The sequence below is a fragment of the Sprattus sprattus genome, assembly GCF_963457725.1.
Source record: "Sprattus sprattus genome assembly, chromosome: 1".
In the NCBI taxonomy this organism is placed as follows: domain Eukaryota; kingdom Metazoa; phylum Chordata; class Actinopteri; order Clupeiformes; family Clupeidae; genus Sprattus; species Sprattus sprattus.
In genome coordinates, this window is record NC_137920.1 from 12,822,517 (window position 1) to 12,844,712 (window position 22,196).

Below are 22,196 nucleotides of genomic sequence, written 5' to 3' on the forward strand. Positions count from 1 at the left end.
ACCGTTTTGCCGCGGGAGACGGGACAATTGGCATGCGTTTGAATGGGTTTTTGGGGGATTTTTTGCAAAGGGAAAATGAATGGGAATGTATACCCAAAAGTCCTTTACTCAAGACTCCTCATCTCCTCCAAAACTTGTCCAAAATCATCCAAATTTGCACGGACGTTGCGTCTTTTGTCCAGGGAACACCGGTTCGAACGTCGAGATGCAGGGACCTTCCTATGGCTAACTTTGTCAGGGAACTTGTGGCCAAAACGAAACCAACGCAGGCTAGTCCGACTTTAGGTGCTATGCGACATAGTCCGATCTCGAGGCAATCGGACATTGCCTCATGAAAAAAGCTAAAATCAAAAATCTTCGTCACAAAAATTTCCGAGGGAATAGGGTGGAGGGGTAAAAACTTATGAGAAAGGGTTGGGGCATTTGGGGGGCTTTAGGGAAATTTGGGTAGGACATTTGGGTTGGAATAATTGAGAACATAACTGACATATGGGGGACTTATGGGACATTTGGGTAGGGACATTTGGGTTAGGATAATTGGGAACATAACTGAGATTTGAGACACTTTCGGGACATTTGGGTTAGGACGTTTCGGAACATAACTGACATTGGAGAACTATAAATACAAAACCTACATTTTTGATGAATGAAAGTATTGATGAACCTGAAACCCCACCCCTCCCCTTAATTGAGGAATGGGCTTTCGAATGAACCCACCCTTAAGATGCTACGTGCTTTGAGCAAAGAGATAAGATGATTTAAACTTTTTGGCCTGAAGGGTTCTAAGGTTTTTCATATATTACTTTGGCCATGAGGGTCACACAGGAATGCAACCACTATGTACCCCCACTAAAGTGACCATGGCCTTTCCAAAGAGCCTAAAGTTGAGTTTGTGCGACCTTGCCTTGCAGAGATACTCCAATGCCAGGGGTCACATTTTATGGACTCATAAATCTGGAACAGAGGGTAGAGCGGTCACAATTCTTATCCCGCTATCGTAATTCAATAATTTCCTTTCCAACGAGACCATGTTCAACCTTGTACGTTATTGCTGGACCGAAGGAAGGGAAAGGTACAACCTGGGACCATGGGACTTTTGAGGCACTCTTGGGACATATGTGTGCCCGAAAATAGTGCATGGTCGTCGGACTGACTGTTTTGGCTCGGGGGGGGTATGGGACACTTGAGAACATAGCTGACATTTGAGAAGAATGAAAACCAAGGAAAGTAACAGTGACTCTCTTAAGGTAAAGTAACTACTAGTCTCTTCCAAATATGCAGGGACGTTGCGTCTTTTGTCCAGGGAACACCGGTTCGAACGGCGAGACGCAGGAACCTTCCTATGGCAAACTCCGTCAGGGAACGTTTGGCCTAAACGAAACCAACGCAGGCTAGTCCGACTTTAGGCGCTATGCGACATAGTCGGATCTCGAGGCAATCGGACATGGCTTCATGAAAAAAGCTTAAATCAAAAATCTTCGTCGCAAAAATTTCCAAGGGAATAGGGTGGAGAGGTAAACACTTATGAGAAAGGGTTGGGACATTTTGGGGGCTTATGGGAAGTTTAGGTGGGACATTTGGGTTGGGACAATTGAGAACATAACTAACATTTGAAGGCACTTAAGGGACTTTTGGGTAGGGACAGTTGGGTTAGGACAATTGGGAACATAACTGACATATGAGGCACTTTCGGGATAATTGGGGTAGGACGTTTGGGAACATAACTGATATTAGAGAACTATAAATACAAAACCTACATTTTTGATGAATGAAAGTATTTATGAACCTGAAACCCCACCCCTCCCCTTAATTGAGGGATGGGCTTTCGAATGAACCCACCCTTAAGATTCTACATGCTTCGAGCAAAGACATACAATGATTTAAACTTTTTGGCCTGAAGGGTTCTAAGGTTTTTCATATATTACTTTGGCCATGAGGGTCAAAAAGGGATGCAACCACTATGTACCCCCACTAAAGTGACCATGGCCTTTCCAACGAGCCTACAGTTGAGTTTGTGCGACCTTGCCTTGCAGAGATACTTCAATGCCAGAGGTCAGATTTTATGGACTCATAAAACTGGAACGAAGGGTAGAGCGGTCACAATTCTTATCCCGCTAACGTAATTCAATAATTTCCTTTCCAACGAGACCATGTTCAACCTTGTATGTTATTGCTGGACCGAGGGAAGGGAAAGGTACAACCTGGGACCATGGGACTTTTGAGGCACTCTTGGGACATATGTGTGCCCGAAAATAGTGCATGGTCGTCGGATTGACTGTTTTGGCTCGGGGGGGTATGGGACACTTGAGAACATAACTGACATTTGAGAAGAATAAAAACCAAGGAAAGTAACAGTGACTCTCTTAAGGTAAAGTAACTACTAGTCTCTTCCAAATATGCAGGGACGTTGCGTCTTTTGTCCAGGGAACACCGGTTCGAACGGCGAGACGCAGGAACCTTCCTATGGCTAACTCCGTCAGGGAACGTGTGGCCAAAACGAAACCAACGCAGGCTAGTCCGACCTTAGACGCTATGCGACATAGTCCGATATCGAGGCAATCAGAGATTGCCTCATGAAAAAAGCTTAAATCAAAAATCTAATTTCCAAGGGTGGAGAGGTAAAAGCTTATGAGAAATGTTTGGGACATTTGGAAGGCTTTTGGGAAATTTGGGTAGGGGATTAGGGTTAGGACAATTGGGAACATATCTCAAGACATAAAAAGCATTGTTTCCTTATGTCCCGTGGCTCTGAAGGTGGTCTGGGACATGAAGGCATAAGAAGCGGTGTTCCCTTGTGTCCCGTGGCTTTGAAGGTGGTCTGGTACATTTGGGCTTAAAAAGGATGTTCCCTTATGTCCCGGGGCTCTGAAGGTGGTCTGGGACATTTGGGGTTAAAAAGGATGTTCCCTTTAGTCCCGTGGCTCTGAAGGTGGTCTGGGACATATGGGCTAAAAAAGCGGTGTTCCCCTTTGTCCGGTGGCTCTGAAAGGCCTTTCGGAGGATTTTTGGGGCCTGTGGTGTCTCTAATGGCCTTTAGTGTTCCTAATGTCCAATGGCTCAATGAGTCCCCTCAGTGGACTTTTGGGCTCGGTACGGTTGTTCCCTATTGAGTCATCATGTTCCCCATCGTCCCTCCCAAGAGTCCCTCATTGTTCCCAAATCGGCACCGCACTTCCCATTGGGGAGCATCGGGGACATTTTCAATACCTGACCATGTTAAAGTTGGGCCAAAAAGGGCTACTTCCCTTACCCCCTTCCCCCTGTCCCACCTTCCTGTCTCCACCCGGCCGACCTCAAGCAGATGGGTACTCCCTTATGTGCCGTGGTTCTGCTTAAGGTTTCTTCCTGCCCAACAGGGAGTTTTTCCTTGCCCCTGTTGCCGTTGTGCATGCACTAAGGGGGTTTAGGCTCTGGGCTCTGTTAAGCGCCTAGAGGCAATTGCATTGTTATGGCACTATACAAATACAATTGAATTGAAATCTTTCTCCTACCAAGAGCCATGTGGGTATTTACAGAGATATTAGGGGTCCTACATGACTACACTTAGCCTTCTTTAAAACATTAGTCACAGTTATGATGTTGTCGTTATACATAATATGCTAATAATGTATCCATGCATGTATTATAATAATGCATAATTCTACAAACGCATTCACAAATTCTCCCACTGAATAGCAAACAGAATAAAGTCAATGATGTAATGTATATAATTTCATGATCCTGTGTAAATGCTATATGGCCCAGAGGCTATACGTTTCCCGACCCGTGGTCTAGATGATCTTAACCCTCATGCTGTGTTTGCAACATGGTTAGACTTGTAGAGGTTCTGGTCATAATTGACCAGACTGATATAAATGTCGGTAATGTTTTTTAAAAACATTTAATTTAGATTTAGGGTTAGAGTTTTACATTAGAATTTAAACCTTTCTAACCATGCAGGTAATCGTTTGACAAGTTATAAAGAGATGTACTGCTCAGTTTTATTTAAAATAACAGAAATTCCAAGAATACTGGAACATACATACAACTAGTACAAATCCAAATCTCAGGATTATCAATGTTTTGTGTATTTAAAAATTGTTAAACAATTAAGGCGAGACACTACAGGTGAATAGGGTAAACATCTTAAATAATAGGTATCACCATGAGTTGTTTACTCATGTTTAGATGAGAAAAAAATGTATTACAAGTTTTTTGTTTTTTGATGTTTGAATATGCAAATAAGGCATTCTCATTAAATATGCGCTCATTTGCATAATGTTTAAAATACAAAATCTGATCATGGGATAAAGCCAGGTTAAAAATTCCTTTTCCCTTTTGTTGGCATATTAGATGGGAAAGAAATTGCAGAGGGATTTATGGATATCTACTTTTGTTTTCCTGTAAATCAGAAAAGACTGTCAATAGCCTTAAAAAAAATCGATTTTCGCCATGTTTTTGGGGTTATAATGTTATATAATTCAGGCTAAGAATAATATATTTACAAATCCCTCTGTAAATGTCTTCATAATATAGTTGGGTACAAGACTGGAAAACTTGGTATATATAGGTTGAACTGAAGTGGAGATTTTTTCCTTGGAGTATGACAAAAAACAAATTTTGAGAAAATCGCATTTAAAGATTCCAGCAAAGTATCAAGCCATACCACGTGATGCGTCTGAACGAATCACGTTATCAGAAACCAACGCAAACCAATGAAATTGTGTCTTTAGGTTTAAAGCCCCGTTTTTGCTAACATCATTGGTTACTGCTGGAAAGGAAATGTCCTTATTTGGAGTACATAGCGTTGTGTGGGAGAAGCATAGCTTTTCAACCATACCAAACATGTCAGGCATCAGAAAGCCGATATACTGCACGTTACGTTAGAATGCTAACTTTCCAGGAAACCTAGGAGAATGCTGACGCCGCGAACGGACAAAATGTGAATAAATATACAGATTAATGTATAATAGGGATATTTTCTTTATGCTAGTATGAAAGATTACATGTTTAGGGAGTGAACTAGCTCAAAATCTCAAAATTGACCACTGCTGAAAAAAACGATGTTTTTGCCTGCCGTGTCTCGCCTTAACAACACATAAAGTATGCAGAAAATATATATCATATAATATTTCATTTTAAAAACACTAGCATCTTTAGTCAAACATGACAAAATGACCAAACACTATTGATACACTTTGATGTTGCAATGGAATGTATTTTCTGTGTATAAAAGCACATAAATGTGTTATCAGTGTAAGAACATCCGCAAAATCAAGAATGACAATGAAAATAACTTCATATTATGGTTTTTTTCTGGCTCCTTTAGGAAAAATCTTTCTATTTTTGTATGGCTCTGTCAGCTGAAAAGGTTCCTGACCCCTATCTTATATGCTACTTCAGTAACACTTTCTATGAAGTTTGCACCTATAAGGCCCTCTAAGGGCATTACTAATGCATTTTAAAGTAGCTATAAGTCATTGTAACACTCATTATAATTATGTATATGTCCTCACAATGACTCTTTATGATACATTGTCTCAGTTCATTATAAATCGTTATAATTTTCAGACAGAATAATGCATTATAAATATATGATCATTCAAAAGTGTAACCGCTACTCCTTCATCAGATCTCATAAAAGTAAGAACATCAGGAAACCCTCACCTGGTTTAATCCTTCTGTCTAGTGTGTGTTCAGTTTGCAGGTGTCTGCTGCTTTCTACCATGTCTGTGTGTTCATCCAGAAGAGGCTGTAGAGGAGGTTGAGTTCTGCATGTCTTTACACACTGGGTACAGGCTTGGTCTCCTGGTAGTCCAGGCTTCTCCCAGTAGCTGCTGATGCACTGCCTGCAGAAACTGTGTCCACAGGTGGTGATGACTGGGTCCCTCAGTACCCTCTCACATACTCCACACCTGGACTGATCCTGGGTCAGATCAGCACTCAGTTCGCTGCAGACACAGAACATGGAGCAGAACTAGTAAACAAGGGATAGTTAATGTAGAAACATTTAGATCAGCACTGCAGAGACATAACATGAAGAACACTTATTATTTGACTAATGAAGAAACTAATTTTAGTGTCTTAAGGTTTTTACCCATGGTGGAGATAATTCATTAATACCCTCACATAAAAGCAGACTGGACTACATTTCACTTCAGCAAATATAATAATATGTCAATTTTCACCAATTAGTGTGACGTCCAGGCACCAGTACAATCATGGAATCCCAACCCTGATGAACTGGATGTGATTCATTTCAGGAATTTGAGAAATACATGGACGCTGAATTGTATAATTTGCCAGTTTTTACCAATTAGTGCACCTGAAGAGCTGGAGACTTTCTTTGGAATGTCTGTCTACATGGCCTGCCTTAGGTGCATACAAATTAAAATGAGCCAACAAGACAGGAGTATCAATCAGCTGACTCAATGTGAATATAGTCAGTGTGGATGTGACAGCAGAGGAAAAGAAGAATCTCCTGTGGCAAGGAGAAGTAAGGTATTGGCATTGTAGAGTAAGGTATTGGCACTGCGGCACAAGCAGTTCCACGCTTGTCTGAATCATTTACAAGTAGAACTCTCTTACACCTTGATAGGTACTTCATGTCTGTTAATCTTTATGATATAATTAGGGTGAATGGAAATTCAGCTACTTTCACCCTCATGAGAAAAGAGTGCCAAAGAGAGCCAAGTGTGGTTACTTAATATGGGCAATGTAGACATCAGCGACCACATGCTTAGTTATAAAAATGCTTAGTTATTAAAGTTTCAGGTGTTGCTAAGCAACATATTCCATGCTGACTTCATGTGTTCATGCAGAGGAGGCCTCAACACACTGCAGACGCAGAAGAAAAGAAATGTGTGTCAAATGCATTTCCATGTGTGTGTGTGGGTGTGTGTGTTTGTGTGTTTGTGTGTGTTACACCTCTACATGCATCACCTAGTAGGGTTTACACCTATGACTTGGTAGGGATGAAAGGCTAATAGCTCCTGCATTCACATTTGATTTGCTGTGGAACAGAGTGTGAGTGTGTGTGTGTGTGTGTGTGTGTGTGTGTGTGTGTCATGGCGGCGGAGCAGAGCGCACGCCAGTCTGACCTCTGACTAAATTCCACACTAGGCCACATCACCCGTCGTAACTGCCGTCGTTAAAGTAGAGAATTTTCCGACATGATTCTGATCACTACACTTCTTGTTATGTGTTTAACAACATCCATTAAGTGCGCTTTTAAAGACGCAATTCAAAGCGGTAAAATTTACAAACAACGCAAGCAAGTCCTAGACCCTACCCCACAACAGCGATCATCAGCAGGCAACATTCAGGATTTTACCAATTTCGAGAGATTACTCACGGATACCGAATGGAATGATTTCCAACACCATGAAAGACTGTTTAGACAAGGCCTGGACACAAAGAGATTACAGGACAAACAAAACTTTGTCCTTGCTGGAGATCCTCGGAAATGGGCGCGGATGTTTAAAATCCTTCATGGAGTCTTTTTTAAAAACGGAATTTTTTCCACAAAGCGCACGGATGGACGAGAGTTTGGAATACCACTCCTGAAATATGTGATACGGATTTTAAAGACTCTACCACTGGATGATAGCGCACGAAAAACACCTGTCGATAACCCTGCTGAATGGATTGAGCGTCAATTGCGTTTTCTGCGAGATGTGATACAGCCATCGATTGCCGCGACAACAAAAGAACATCTGAAAACACCACACAAGGTAAGCAAAAACAAGCTTACTTACCTGTGGCAACACCGCAGAAAAAAAGCAATTGATATCATCCTAAACAACTGCATATTCCCGACGTCTCCGCCTGAGTCGGGTAATCCTGAGCAGGTGTATGATTACTATCGACAAAAATGCGAGTCTATGCCATCAACAAAGTCGCGCGAGCTGCCCCCGTGGAATAATGACATTGACATTATAGCTACTGAACCCCCGCCACTAACATCGGCCTTCTCAGTCGAGGAGATAGAGAAAGTTATACTCAACTTGCCCAACAACAAAGCAAGTGGTTCAGACAGTGTAACCTATGAAACCCTAAAATCCACCAGGCAAATGTCGTGTCCCACCCTAAGAAGCATATTTAACACCTGTTTGCTTAATGGTAAAGTCCCCTGTTCATGGAAGGGAGCACTGATACACAGAATACCAAAGAAAGACAATGTACCCAATGACCCCTCTACATGGAGGGACATCTCATTATTACCAACTGTGTACAAAGTCTTCATGAAGTGCCTCCTGTCCAGAATATTACCATGGCTTGTTGACTCAGGAACTTTATCATGTAAGCAAAAGGCATATATTGAACGTCAAGGCATGAATGAACATGTTTTTTCTTTAAAGACGGCGATTGATGACTTCAAACATGACTCTGCCAAATTATATGTGGTATTCTTGGACTTTAGGGACGCATTTGGTACACTGCCTCATGAAGTCATGTTGAATTCACTGGAGGACATACACCTGCCAAAGATCTACTGTGACATAGTAAAAGATGTTTACAGTAATTCCTATCTGCAAGTGATCTGTGGTAAACAACTCACCCCGCCTGTAAAACTGAAAGTGGGAATTAAAACTGGTTGCCCATGGAGTGCAGTCAACTTTATCATTGCCATCAACCAGTGGCTGAAATGGTTGTGCACACATGCCCCACCCCAAGTGTTGTCACCAAACCCAGTCCAGGGCTATGCTGACGATGTGGTCATTGCCTCCCGTGATGAGGGAGTCATAAAGAACATGATGGCTTGCACCGACAGCTTCCTCTCCTGGTCTGGCCTTCAAGTAAAACAGAGTAAATGTGCAGTGTTTTGGGAGAGGAGGAGCGGAGGCAACCGCTGGTATAGAGCCAAGACTGACCAACCCCCTGCCCTCACCATCTCAGGCCAGCCACTCAGAGTGTATGCCAGACAAGAAAGCTACACCTACTTAGGGCATAAATTCAACATCGCGGGAGATTGGAGCGAACAAGTGACCAATCTGGTTCAGAAGTTTATTAGCAGACTGGACCTGATTGACACCTCACCTCTCCCAGCAACTCTGAAAGTCCAAGCAATCAGAGATATAGCCTTTGCCAAAATACAACATCTCTTTGCGAATGTTCATATCCCACAAAAAGATCTGCGCACAATGGACAATAAAACTGTGCAAGTTGTAAGGAAATGGCTGGGCCTTAACACACATTCTACACGATGTTTTATTTTCCAGAAGAAACAGGACGGTGGGCTTGGCATTCCAAACTGTATGTGGGAGTACACAGCAGCGAGGCAGTCACATCTAGTCAATATGCTAAACTGTGATGACAACAGTGTAAGACACCTGGCAAGAGCATCATTACTGCTGGACTTTAAGAAACGCAAAGTGGCTTGTGCAGGCAGTGGTGAGGATAACTTCCTGGGTTTCAGAAGAAAGAGCAGTGGCAAGCTGGATACCCAGGCACAGGGATTTGGTGTGTCATCAGACTGGCGTGACCTGAATGATTTGTGCTGGAGGACAGGCACCGAGCTAAAATGGATCTCCAACCACCAACCAGTAGAGGTCACCGATGCAGTGGTGGATGACTCATCAATCACAGTGCAAGCCAGGCTGCAACACAATAACATCACCCATCTCCTGTTACCATCAACATCCAGGCAAACCCTTCTTACCATCCAAAGGGGCCACAATATGGAGTACTGGTCCAGCCTTAAACTACAAGGAAAATTAGCCAAACTCACCTGTGCAGATCACTCCACATCACATGCCATTTTCAATAACGCCACCATCAGTGATGAGATACTCATCTTCTGTGTGAAGGCACGCCTACAGGTTCTCCCCACAAAATACAATCTCTCCCTCTGGTTTCCATCTATTCATTCCCCCTTATGCATGCTACATGACCCACCACAACAACTGGAGTCAGTAGCCCACATCATGAACAGTTGCCCTTCCTACAAAGGACTGTATATTGCCAGACATGACAGACTGGTGGACCTCATCGCTGCCCAGATCCCCTGTGCCCCTCAGGAACAACTATACAAACATACCTCTGTCAAGTCCCACTGGTTTAACTCATCCACAAACTGCTTTTCAGGAATTCCCAACACACCAGACATCATTTGCATATCACAAGAGGAAAAAATAGTCAGACTCTTTGAAGTAGCCTGTGCCTTTGACCTGTTCATGGAGGAATCCTATTGTACAAAAAAATTGAAATACCATCCTCTAACATCTGCCATTGAAAGCTGTGGCTATAAATGTGTCCTCATTGTTCTTGTCTTTGGCAGTCTAGGCCATGTGCATAGGCTGGTGGTCAGTGGACTTAACATCAGTGGACTAAGTAAAAGAAGGGCCAGACAGCTAGCTAAGTACTGCTCAATATCATCTGTTATAGGGAGCATGTTCATCTGGAGAAGGAGATGTTTCCTGTACCCTTAATGATGCATTCCCATAACAAGATGTTTTGTTGGTCAAATAGTTGTTGGATAATTCATCATATTTGGTTCCTAAAAAATTGATATTAACTTGTAATGTGGAATCAAATAAAGTACATAAAATGTGTGTGTGTGTGTGTGTGTGTGTGTGTGTGTGTGTGTGTGTGTGCGTAGAATTGCATGTGACAACTCTGATATATGTTCGTATAAAAACTACTCACTTTAGACCTGATGGAACTGATTCACTGCTGAAATTGAGCGGCTGTCCCATGGACCGGTCACTCTTCATAGACACACAGCTGGGCACTGGGGATGGAGGTCTGTGTGTGTGTTGTTTACAAACACAAGGAGACACAAGAGACCAATCAGAAAAGTGTGTGTGTGTGTGTGTGTGTGTGTGTGTGTGTGTGTGTGTGTGTGTGTGTGTGTGTGTGTGTGTGTGTGTGTGTGTGTGTGTGTGTGTGTGTGTATAATTGCATGTGACAACACCGACATGTTTGAATTAATCATATAAAAACTACTCACTTTAGACCTGATGGCACTGGTCCACTGCTGAAGTTAAGAGGTTCAGGCATGGACTGGTCACTCTTCATGGACACACAGCTGGGCACTGGAGATGGAGGTCTGTGTGTGTGTCGTCTACAAAACACACGGAGACAAAAGAAACCAATCAACATAGACTAATTTCTCTGTGGATGTGTTTACACTTAATGTTATAACAATATCTGCACCAATGTCTGTCGGTCGGTCGGTCTGTCTGTCTGTCTGTCTGTCTGTCTGTCTGTCTGTCTGTCTGTCTGTCTGTCTGTCTGTCTGTCTGTCTGTCTGTCTGTCTGTCTGTGTCTGTCTGTGTCTGTCTGTGTCTGTCTGTGTCTGTGTCTGTCTCTCACTCACAGTGTGTGTCTGTTCCACAGTCCAGTATTTTTACTAAATTTTAAAACTATAGAATCTATGGTTGGGCATTTGTTACACTGGTTAGATTAGGCTATTGGGTATGAGTGTTTGCATGTGACAGAGAGAGAATTAGTTGCCAAAATGCACTTAAATCCCAGACAGTTATTATAGATAGATTATTAAATGGAAATTTCTCTCCACTGCCAGTTATAACCAGCCTGACAATGCCATACTCATAATTCGAGTCAGAATATGAGTCTCATACTGCTCCATTGAGCTATGATTATGGGGCGTGTTTCAACAAAAAATGCCTCTTCACTCAATTGGATACCTAGAACCAGTCAGAGCAACGTAGTATGGCCATCTGATACATTAATCGTTTACCGGATCCCGTAGGAAGGACGGCAAAAACATCTTTTCGATCGACAAATTCCTTGATCGCGTTTCTCTATTAATCTTTCAAAATGAATGCGCTGTCAATATCTTTTTAAACAGACTTGAATCCCCACATTTCAGCTCTCCAGCGGCAGCCATGTTTGCTGAAAACGAATTCAACTCAAGCGTTGGTGACGTAGTTGACTACGTTATGGTTGATCATCTGTCCATCATCGTATAAAGCCCTTCCTGACACTTTGATTGGCTGTATTGCTTTTGGTCGGCAATAATTTTTCCCCAACGGAGCGATGCCAGACCGAGCTTCCAGACCTCAAATGTTGTGGGTGGGGGTTAGTTCGGTCTAGTATCCAGGCTAAGTTATAACTGCATTTCATCTCAATATGTTTTGGTCCCAGTGTGTGTGTCTGTGTGTGTGTTTGTACATGGGTGAGTGTGTCTTTAAGCAAGTTTGTATTTCAGTGAGTGAATTCAAGCTTTCTATACTCACCCTTCATTGGTCTGTGCTGATGTGCTGCTCATGTTTCCAGGATCATCCATGTCCTGGTCATTCTTCATGGTCACACAGCTGTGTAGTGCAGACTCTGGTCTGAGTGTCTTACTGTAACCTGCAGCCTCCTCTACGTCTTCATTCATTTCAGAATTTGTGACTCCCTGGGCCTGAACAGCAGAGTGAAAAACATTATAGCCTCTGTGTAGCATACTTATCAATTTAATTAAAACATTTGGACTAATTTAAATCCCATTCCAGAACAGCCGAAAAAAAGTATGCAGAATCAGTTCAAAAGCTGCAGTGACTTTATAGCCCTGTATAATCCACAAATACATGTTGTTAATTTACTAGAAATTGATTTAGCTACATATAAGATACATAAATCAAGAGACTGGAAATATATATTACTTCATACTCAAAGCAACAGAGAAGTATCCCAAAACTTAGCTTATCTCTTGATAATAGACAAATTAAGTTACACTGGCATAAAACAAGCTTGTCATGACGGACTATGATTAGGGATGCACGATATTGGATTTTAGCCGATATCCGATATGCCGATATTTACAAGCTCATTTTGGCCGATTGCCGATGCCGATACCGATATATACACCTCAGCTTTTTAATTATTGAAAAGTCTCTCCTGTACTAGAATTAATCTGTTATTATGCTAGGGTATTGCTGTAAATACAGGACATTACAGACTTGATGTGTATCAATTTAGAAATAGACATTCACTCATGAAACTGAAATGGTTTCAAATATGGCAGATTTATTTATATTTTCACGTCACAATTTTCATACTTGAACAGTACCTCCTTGAACTTGAACAACTACACTCTGGAAATGCAGCTTGGCTTACTTGGCAAGCTAACGTTGGTTAACTGACTTACAGTTTAATAACGTCCCTTCTAGGATTTCTAGACTAATCTATGTAACGTTATTGCCAAGTTAGCTGTTTAAATTCCACATATGGAAAAGTAAGCCATGTAGATCGCGTGGGCTCGTGACATAACGTTTCACATCGGGTCAAATGAGGCATCATCAACTTCTCTGGTGTCACGTAGCATGCTTGGCTAACTTTGCAAGCTAACCTTGGTTGACTGACTTACAGTTTAACAATGTCCATTCTAGGATTTCTAGACTAATCTATGTAATGTTATTGCCAAGTTAGCTGTATAAATTCCATAAATGCAAAAGTGAGCCATGTACAGATAGCGTTGGCTTGTGACATAACGTTTCACATCCTGTGAAATGAGGTATCATCAACTTCTCTGGTGTCACGTAGCATGCTTGGCTAACTTTGCAAGCTAACCTTGGTTAACTGATTTACAGTTTAGTAAAGTCCCTTCTAGGATTTCTAGACTAAGCTATGTAACGTTATTGCCAAGTTAGCTGTATAAATTCCATAAATGCAAAAATGTACAGATAGCGTGGGCTTGAGACATAACGTTTCACATCCCGTGAAATGAGGTATCATCAATTTCTCTGGTGTCACGTAGCATGCAAGCTAACAAGCTAGTGTTGTCTAACTAACTCCGTGACTTATTAACGTCAATTAGCGCGACAGGTAATGTTGTAAAGCGTGGCACGCGGGTGGTCTGCATCTATGCATGCAACCTACATTATGGCCAAGCTGCATCTCCTCCTCCTTCTCCTGAAAAGTTTTCTGACAAATAGGCATTTTGTCATCATCCTCTGATACTGTGAAGTAGGATACTGCCACCCAGCCGACGCTCATAAACATTTGCTTTGCGTGCGCATAATTTACACGTCACCTTATCGGCCAGGTACATCGGCAGAAATTTTTCATATCTGCAGATACCGATAATTAAGTTTTTAAGCCGATAACTGCCGATACCGATGTCTTGCCGATAATATCGTGCATCCCTAACTATGATGACCGAATTCTGCAAAGCCCAGCTTGGGAATGGCAACACAGAGGTAGACTGCTTTGTGACCTAGGCAGATCAGTTGGTCAATTCATATTAAATTTCCAATTTCCATACCTGAATTAAGAGTACCTCACAAACATACATGCAGCTCACAAAGCACAAAACCCTAAACAGCGGATTCACATGTTAACCTACTGTTATTAACCCTCTATGGGCCTTGTGGAGATTATACATGGAAACAAAATTACAGACCTTTGATTTTAAGTGTGTTTAGGTCTAGAATAAATATTTGGAGCTCACTTTCCACATTTGACCTTTGACCTTTATTTTGGGGTACCGTCATTTATAAATGACTACGGCCCATTAGGGTAAAGAAAAAAGAACATTTTCCTAATGTAAAATACCATTGATAAATTTGTGTGTGTGTGTTTGTGTGTGTGTGTTTGTGTGTGTGTTTGTGTGTGTGTGTGTATGTGTGTGTAGATGTCATGCTTTTTAGAATATTAAGCCGACATGTTTCTTTATCATTTGGATAATTATTATATACATGTCATTGCATTGCTACTGCAATTATGTCAGATTTGTTTGGAAAACAACAATACAATAACATATATTATATATATTAATACATTAAGCCATTGTGTGAAGGCTATAGTTGAAAAGGTGTTTTCAATTGATGTTGTCCTATTTGAAGCCTTCCTACTGATTTCAGAATGTGGTAACCTCTGCCATCTACAGGCGAGTTAACGCTACTCTCCTTTTTTAAAGATGCAACGGAGGATTAGAATAAGTAAGTCTATCTGCGAATAAATAACTGAGTTTAGCAAAAGCCTGCTGTCTACACAGAAATTAATTGATGACCCAACTAGGTCTACAAAAAAGTTTAAGAAAATAATTACGTTTAACCTCGGACAAGGATACACTTGCAAATTACATTAAACCTCACCGCCTACAAGTTTTGCAGACGAAAATATATCAACAAGCCTCTTGGACTGTGGACTTTAAATTCGCACCATGATAATTAGGTGTCTGTTAGTCAGTTGTATTGTCCAATCAAGTCATCACTTACTATAAAACAAAGAACATATGTTTCAAAGATCAAACTAAGCACGATATAATACAGTTAACATGTCTTGCAATGCATGCTGTATAGGTTTGAGGCTATCAAAAATAGAAAAGATGGGTTGCCTTGTCGGACACTAGTGTAAATAGGCCTAGTCCTTTATACAACGCAAACTAAACATCGGGAACTTTGCATCTCCTCATAACACGGTAGTCGAAGTAACGGGCTCTTTCACAGACATTGGATGGTTGGTATTCAAAATACATAGAGCATGTCTGAAATAAGAAAAATATGTCTAAAATAATATAAAGGTGATTCACGCTGACAGAATGTAGCCTTGCACCTATCCAGTCTATGGTAGCCTGTGCTAAGTTCTGGATAAGTTGCCAGACCGAATTTCCAGAGCTTGCTGCAAAAGCAATGAGGTGTATTTTGCAAACTTTCAAACTACCTGTGTGAGAGCATTTTTTTTTTTTTTGAAGAATAAGTACAGGGCAAGAGAATGATATGAGACTGTCGCTGTCTACCATTTCGCCACGAATAGACAGGCTGTGTGGACTTCACCATGCCCAGATATTACACTGAAACGTCTCCCCTCTCCCCACACATGCACGAACGAACGCACACACGCACGCGAGCAGGCACATCAGTGGGCCGCGGATTACTTTCTAGTCAGAAAGGTCATAGACATGTATAGATAGACACCGCCTCCACTGCTTCAGCCCGTTGCCTCGGCGAAACGCGTCGCCGCCATTTTGGGAAAGGAGCTCTCTGCCGTCAGAGGTCTGTCAGACGTGTCAAACAAGCGCAAGTTGCCAGTAACTGCGGTTTTTCTGGATAAAAATCACGATAACCTTTTACATTTCGCAACCAATTTCATGGAGTATTCAAAGGTTTATGCTCTACGTGAAGTGTGTGAAAAAGATTTGCCTCTACGTTACTTTGAATGTCGCTAGTCAAATCGCCAGTCATACATGTGCTATGATAAACGCTCACTTTTCTTTCAAAACTCGTGCATTTTGAAAATACTGAGAAGATCTATAAACTATCGAAATAGTGCTTCTTTAGTTACTAGTATTGACCATCATTAAGAGAAAGAGCATACATCAAATAGTGAGAAACTGGCAGTCAGTGTGTTTTTCATAGTTTAATTCCTTTTCAAGTATGTGCATTAAGAAACCTTGAACAGTGCAATTGGCAATACACAGTTATTTCACAATTATATATTGTGTCAATTGCACTGCATAGATCTGAAAATGTTAAGAGCATGATTGTATATTATGTCAAATTGTACAAATGTACATATATATATATATATATATATTATAATATGAATATATACTTATACTTAAAATATATTATATTGTATCACATATTATATATATCATATGTTATTCCATTGCACATTATACTGAGTCATTATATTATATTGTATTATATATATGCTATGTTATTTATATTACAGTTCAACTATTGAGATGTGTAGGCTATGTACAGTACTGTGCAAAAGTTTTAGGCAGGTGTGAAAAAATGCTATGAACTAAGAATGCTTTGAAAAATGTAAACAATAAATGTTTATTTTTTATCCATTTACATGGTAAGACTGAGCACAGCAACTAGACACAACGTAGTTATACTGCATCAGCAGGGTCTCTCCCAGACAAAGATTTCAAAGCAGACAGGGGTTTCAAAATGTGCAGTTCCAGCTCTTTTGAAGAAGACGTTGAGGATCGTAGACGCAGTGTTCAGCCAAGGAAACTTAATGCAGCTGATGAAAAACACATCAAGCTTATTTACCTTCAAAATCGGAAGATTTCAAGCAGTGGCATCAGCTCAGAACTGGCAGAAACCAGTGGTACCCAGGTACAGACATTTACTGTCCGGGGAAGTCTGGCCAGAAGTGGTCTTCATGGAAGAGTTGCAGCCAAAAAGCTCTACCCCGACAAGGAAACAAGGCCAAGTGACTGAACTAAGCACGTAAACATAGAAACTAGGGTGCAGAAACATGGCAGAAGGTGCTCTGGACTGATGAGTCAAAATTTGAAATATTTGGCTGTAGAAGAAGGCAGATTGTTCGCTGGAGGCTGGAGAGAGGTACAATAATGAGAGTCTGCAGGCAACAGTGAAGCATGGTAGAGGTTCCTTTCCAGTTTGGGGCTGCATTTCTGCAAGTGGAGTTGGAGATTTGGTCAGGATGAATGGTGTCCTCAATGCTGAGAAATACAGGCAGATACTAATCCATCATGCAATACCATCAGGGAGGCGTATGATTGGCACCAAATGTATTCTGCAGCAGGAACATAACCCCAAACATACAGCCAATGTCATTAACAACTATCTTCAGCTTAAAGAAGAACAGAAAGTCCTGCAAGTGATGGTATGACCCCCACAGAGCCCTAATCTCTACATCATCGAGTCTGTCTGGGTTTACATGAAGAGACAGAAGAATTTTAGGAAGCCTACATCCACAGAAGATCTGTGGTTAGTTCTCTAAGATGTTTGGAACAATTTACCAGCCGTGTTCCTTCAAAAACTGCGCAAGTGTATCTGGAAGAATTGATGCTATTTTGAAGGCAAAGGGTGGTCACACCAAATATTGATTTAATTTAGAATTTTCTTCTGTTCCTTCACTGCATTTTGTTAATTTATGAAGAATTGATGAAAATAAAATAAACACTTCCATTTTTGAAAGCATTCTTAGTTTACAGCATTTTTTCACACCTGCCTAAAACTTTTGCACAGTACTGTATATATTGAGATGTGTATATTTTTACTGCTATAGAAATATATAGATTTTTTTTGTAGCCTAATGTTGATTTGTGAAATAACTGTGTATTGCCAATTGCACTGTTCAAGGTTTCTTAATGCACATACTTGAAAAGGAACTATTAAACTATGAAAAACACACTGACTGCCAGTTTCTCACTATTTGATGTATGCTCTTTCTCTTAATGATGGTCAATACGTAGTAACTAAAGAAGCACTATTTCGATAGTTTATAGATCTTCTCAGTATTTTCAAAATGCACGAGCGTTTATTATAGACCCATGCACATGTATGACTGGCGATTAAACTAGCGAGATTCAAAGTAACGTAGAGGCAAATCTTTTTCACACACTTCACGTAGAGCATAAACCCTTGAATACTTCATGAAATTGGTTGCGAAATGTAAAAGGTTATCGTGATTTTTATCCAGATAAACCGCAGCTCCTGGCAACTTGCGCTAGTTTGACACGTCTGACAGACCTCTGACGGCAGAGAGCTCCTTTCCCAAAATGGCGGCGACGCGTTTCACCGAGAAGCAGTGGAGGCGGTGTCTACCTATACATGTCTATGAGAACGGTGGTCCCTGGGACAAAACCTGTTGGAAACCCCTGACATAGAGGAAGCTCCAGCCCAATGTACTTGTACAGTGGTATTCTCCTCTCTTTCAATGAGGCGAAACGATCTGACATTTACAAGCTCAATTAAATTACTTATGGACGGTAATGTCAACTGCTTGATCGGACAAAATCCTTTCTTTGGCGAATCGCTTTATTCTATGACTAGATGTAATGTGGGACTTGAGGCTCCCAATTGCTCTTACCAAATACATCTGCAAACCCTCTCATAGAACACGCATGGCCAACAGTATAGCCATTAATCATGCTAGAAGTTAAGATTTGTAATTTAAATAATTTAATCGTGGATTTTAAAACAAAAGACAGCGGGGACAACCAAAACCAACACAACTAACTAAAGCCAGGAAAGGTTTTCACAAAACCCAGCACTAGCACACTTTAGCTTTACCGTTCAGAACAGTTTACCTTTCCCGCACAGTAGTGCTGTTTGCCTTGACAATCTTGTGTCTTCACTTAGAGAAGTGGTTATTTTTTTTGACGCGACGCTTTGACTGAACTTGTGAGTTGGTTGTTAGTGTTTGTTTCAGTGATCGTTTTAGATTATTTGAGATTTAGATATGGAGCAAGTAAGGAAGAGAAAGTCCTTACCCGTTCGGGAATTATTTGATTTCTCCTAATAAGGTCTGATGAAGCCGATTTCCCTGTCATTGGGCTATTATTGCGTTATTTCATGTTGCCCTACTGAACAGTTGTCTAAAAGCTCTCTGTCCCAATCGCATACAGACGACGGCAAAGATAATTCGCATACTCAGTCATTATTATCACTTTGACATATTTACTACTTACCCTGAAGCGGGCAAGCTACATTAAAACAGCAGAAAACAAAAACTAGGTCAAAGGCTAGTGCGCCGTGGACACTCAAAATGTCGACTGTAGCGTAGGCTCGGCTATTACGGTGTCATACTTATGCCGCGTTCGAGACAACTCAGAACTACCTTTTCCGAGTTTCAGCTCAGAGACTTGCCCTAGAACGCTACCCATGGGCTCTTATCCATTCCAGCTGCCAACCCGATAACGCATTCCCCATAACCTACTCCTAAAATATCATGCTAAATGTAAACAACAACTTCATAACCAGGGGCGGCGCCAGGGAGGGGCTAGGGGGTGCTACAGCTCCCCCTGGATTAGCCATAGCACCCCCAAAGCACCCCCAAGAAAATAATGGTTTATTTATTAGTAGTATTTCATATCATTCTGCGTTCTTAATTTAATTTATTGTGTGATAATTATATTTCATTCACAAAAGAAAATAATTACAGATTGAAATGAACAGATAGTTCACGTTCGACACAGACAGGTCGCATGCGTGAACGTTTAAGATTTAAGGTGGAACGGTCTTGTTTGATGTGTAGCATTAATGAATGAGGTCCTTTTTGGGGTTTTCTGGATCCGCCTTAAAAAACAGAGCTTCTAGCCTAGGAAGAGCAGTCTGTCTGTGCTAGCCAGGTATACGCTTCTACGTTTTAATTGATTGTGACCTGAAATAATATATACTTTTTGAAAGCATTTCTGACTCTTTGACTGTTTTAGCACTGATATGTGACTAGAATTGTCTCACTTTGTACGGACATGTTTATAGGCCATCTAGAAATATCTGTATTCTGCTATTATTTGCCCTCTTTAGTTTAGAATGTATTGAACTATTTATGTTTAGTTTAATTTGTCAGACATGGTAGTGGTGGCTTGGTGGTCATCTGGCGCCAACTTTAACCCTCCACTGAAGTAAGCGAAGAACTTGGGATTGCGGAATCTATAACATGCTGCATGCATTTTGTCAGTGACCGTCGCAGATGAACGTAGCTATGTGCGTGTCCGTCGGAAGTAGCCTAATGATAATAATAATAATACGATCGTATACGATTTGTATGCTGCTTTTCATGGACCACAAAGACGCTTCAGAAAGGAAACATGTAAACAGATGTGACGATATGGTGGGTAGGTGTTGTCATAGAGAACCATGTGACACATATGCTGTATCACCTTAATTTCATAGCACCCTCAGTAAAATGCTGAGCACCCCCATAGCACCTGCAGAAAAAAATCTCTGGCGCCGCCACTGTTCATAACAGATTAAACAAATTCAAATCTTCCACGTTCAAATTGTGTGGATACAAGCACCAATCAAAGGTGTGCACGTTGTAGTCTATTACACAGTTGCCAAAAGCATGCGTGCATTTCAACATCTGCATTCAATAGCAGCCTGCAGTGTCCACTTTTGCAGAAGGTGCATATAGATTGAACCTATATACTGTGCTCTATTTTGCTTCAAGTTCAACCCATGAAAACAAGTAAAATGTAGTGCATTGAAAACTGTGTTGTAAAAATAATAAAAAATAAAGATACTCAAAAACACAGGCGAAGTGCTAGGTCAGACATTTGACTTGTCTTTTAAAGCGACGGTCATTGTCAGAGATCTTGGTGCTTTAATTAAAGTAACACTATGCAACAATTTTGAGGTATGGTTTTATAGGCAACTAGTTTTTGTATCATCCTCAAATTCATTTTGATTGCATTTGGTCATGTGAAGGACAGATATACACCTGTTTCTTCCCAACTAGCCATCCAAGATATGCCCTATGTAGTTCTGTGTAACAGGCTGGAACCCCCTGCAAGAATGGAAGAAAAGCTTTCACACGCATGACATTGCCAGCTATACTGCCAAAAGACACCAGTTAGTGTGTTTTGGCAAGCTTCTTTCAGTGTCAGCTGGGCTGTTGGTGGCGTTCGCAAGGTTTTTTGCATGCCTTTTAAGCAGCTTACTAGTTTGTGAACAGAACTCCGTATTGCTGCTTTAATAAAGACCTCAGTTCTGACAATCATGCTAAAGCAATAACTAAATAAACGTTTTACCATCTGAAAACCATAGTCACAATTTGTGGTCTGATGAATTTCTGATGTAAGAAATATCCAGTTGGTCAGCTACAGCAATGGTCTTTTCACTTCCTAATTTCCTTCCTTATTTTAAGTTTATGCCTACATAGCGCCATAACTATAAAATTGCCTCAATGCTATTTACAGAGCACAGAGCCTGAACCACCCCTGGAGCACAAAGGCAACAATGTTTGGGCAAATGGGCAAAGTTGTAAAACTCAGCTGGCCCTTTATCTGCAACCACCATCCTTGGAAATACATATATATATATATATATATATATATATACAGCCGCGGAAAAAATTAAGAGACCACTTCAAAATTATCAGTTTCTCTGGTTTTACTATTTATTGGTATGTGTTAAAGTAAATTGTACATTTTTGTTTTATTCTATAACCTACTGGCAACATTCCTACCAAATTTCAAATAAAAATATTGTCATTTAGATTATTTATTTGCAGAAAAATGACAATTGGTCAAAATAGCAAAAAAGATGCAGTGTCTTCAGATCTCGAATAATGCAAAGAAAACAAGCTCATATTCATTTTTAAACTACACAATACTAATGCTTTAACTTAGGAAGAGTTCAGAAATCAATATTTGGTGGAATAACCTTGATTTAAAATCACAACTTTCATGTGTCTTGGCATGCTCTCCACCAGTCTTTCACATTGCCGTCGGGTGACTTTATGCTACTCCTGGCGCAAGAATTCAAGCAGCTCGGCTTCTTTTCATGGCTTGTGACCATCCATCTTCCTTTTGATCACATTTCAGAGTTTTT

The 22,196-nt window shown here is 40.8% G+C and overlaps 1 protein-coding gene across 2 annotated transcripts in view; it reads right to left on the reverse strand.

Annotated features, from left to right (window-relative positions):
- The window catches only part of LOC308376947 (NACHT, LRR and PYD domains-containing protein 3-like), a 41,149-nt gene extending 21,587 nt beyond the window's left edge, over positions 1-19,562 (reverse strand). The window contains exons 1-5 of one of the 2 annotated variants that reach the window (XM_080853454.1): positions 19,480-19,562; positions 12,183-12,352; positions 10,931-11,044; positions 10,627-10,725; positions 5,647-5,930 (exon numbers count right to left, since the gene is read on the reverse strand). In XM_080853454.1, coding sequence (XP_080709580.1) covers positions 5,647-5,930; positions 10,627-10,725; positions 10,931-11,044; positions 12,183-12,328 — 643 coding nt within the window. In that variant the 5' untranslated portion in view covers positions 12,329-12,352; positions 19,480-19,562. Of the gene's footprint in view, positions 1-5,646; positions 5,931-10,626; positions 10,726-10,930; positions 11,045-12,182; positions 12,353-19,330; positions 19,433-19,479 lie in introns of those variants that run through there. The other variant, XM_080853455.1, reaches the window with a different exon arrangement.
- Positions 19,563-22,196: the final 2,634 nt, after the last annotated feature.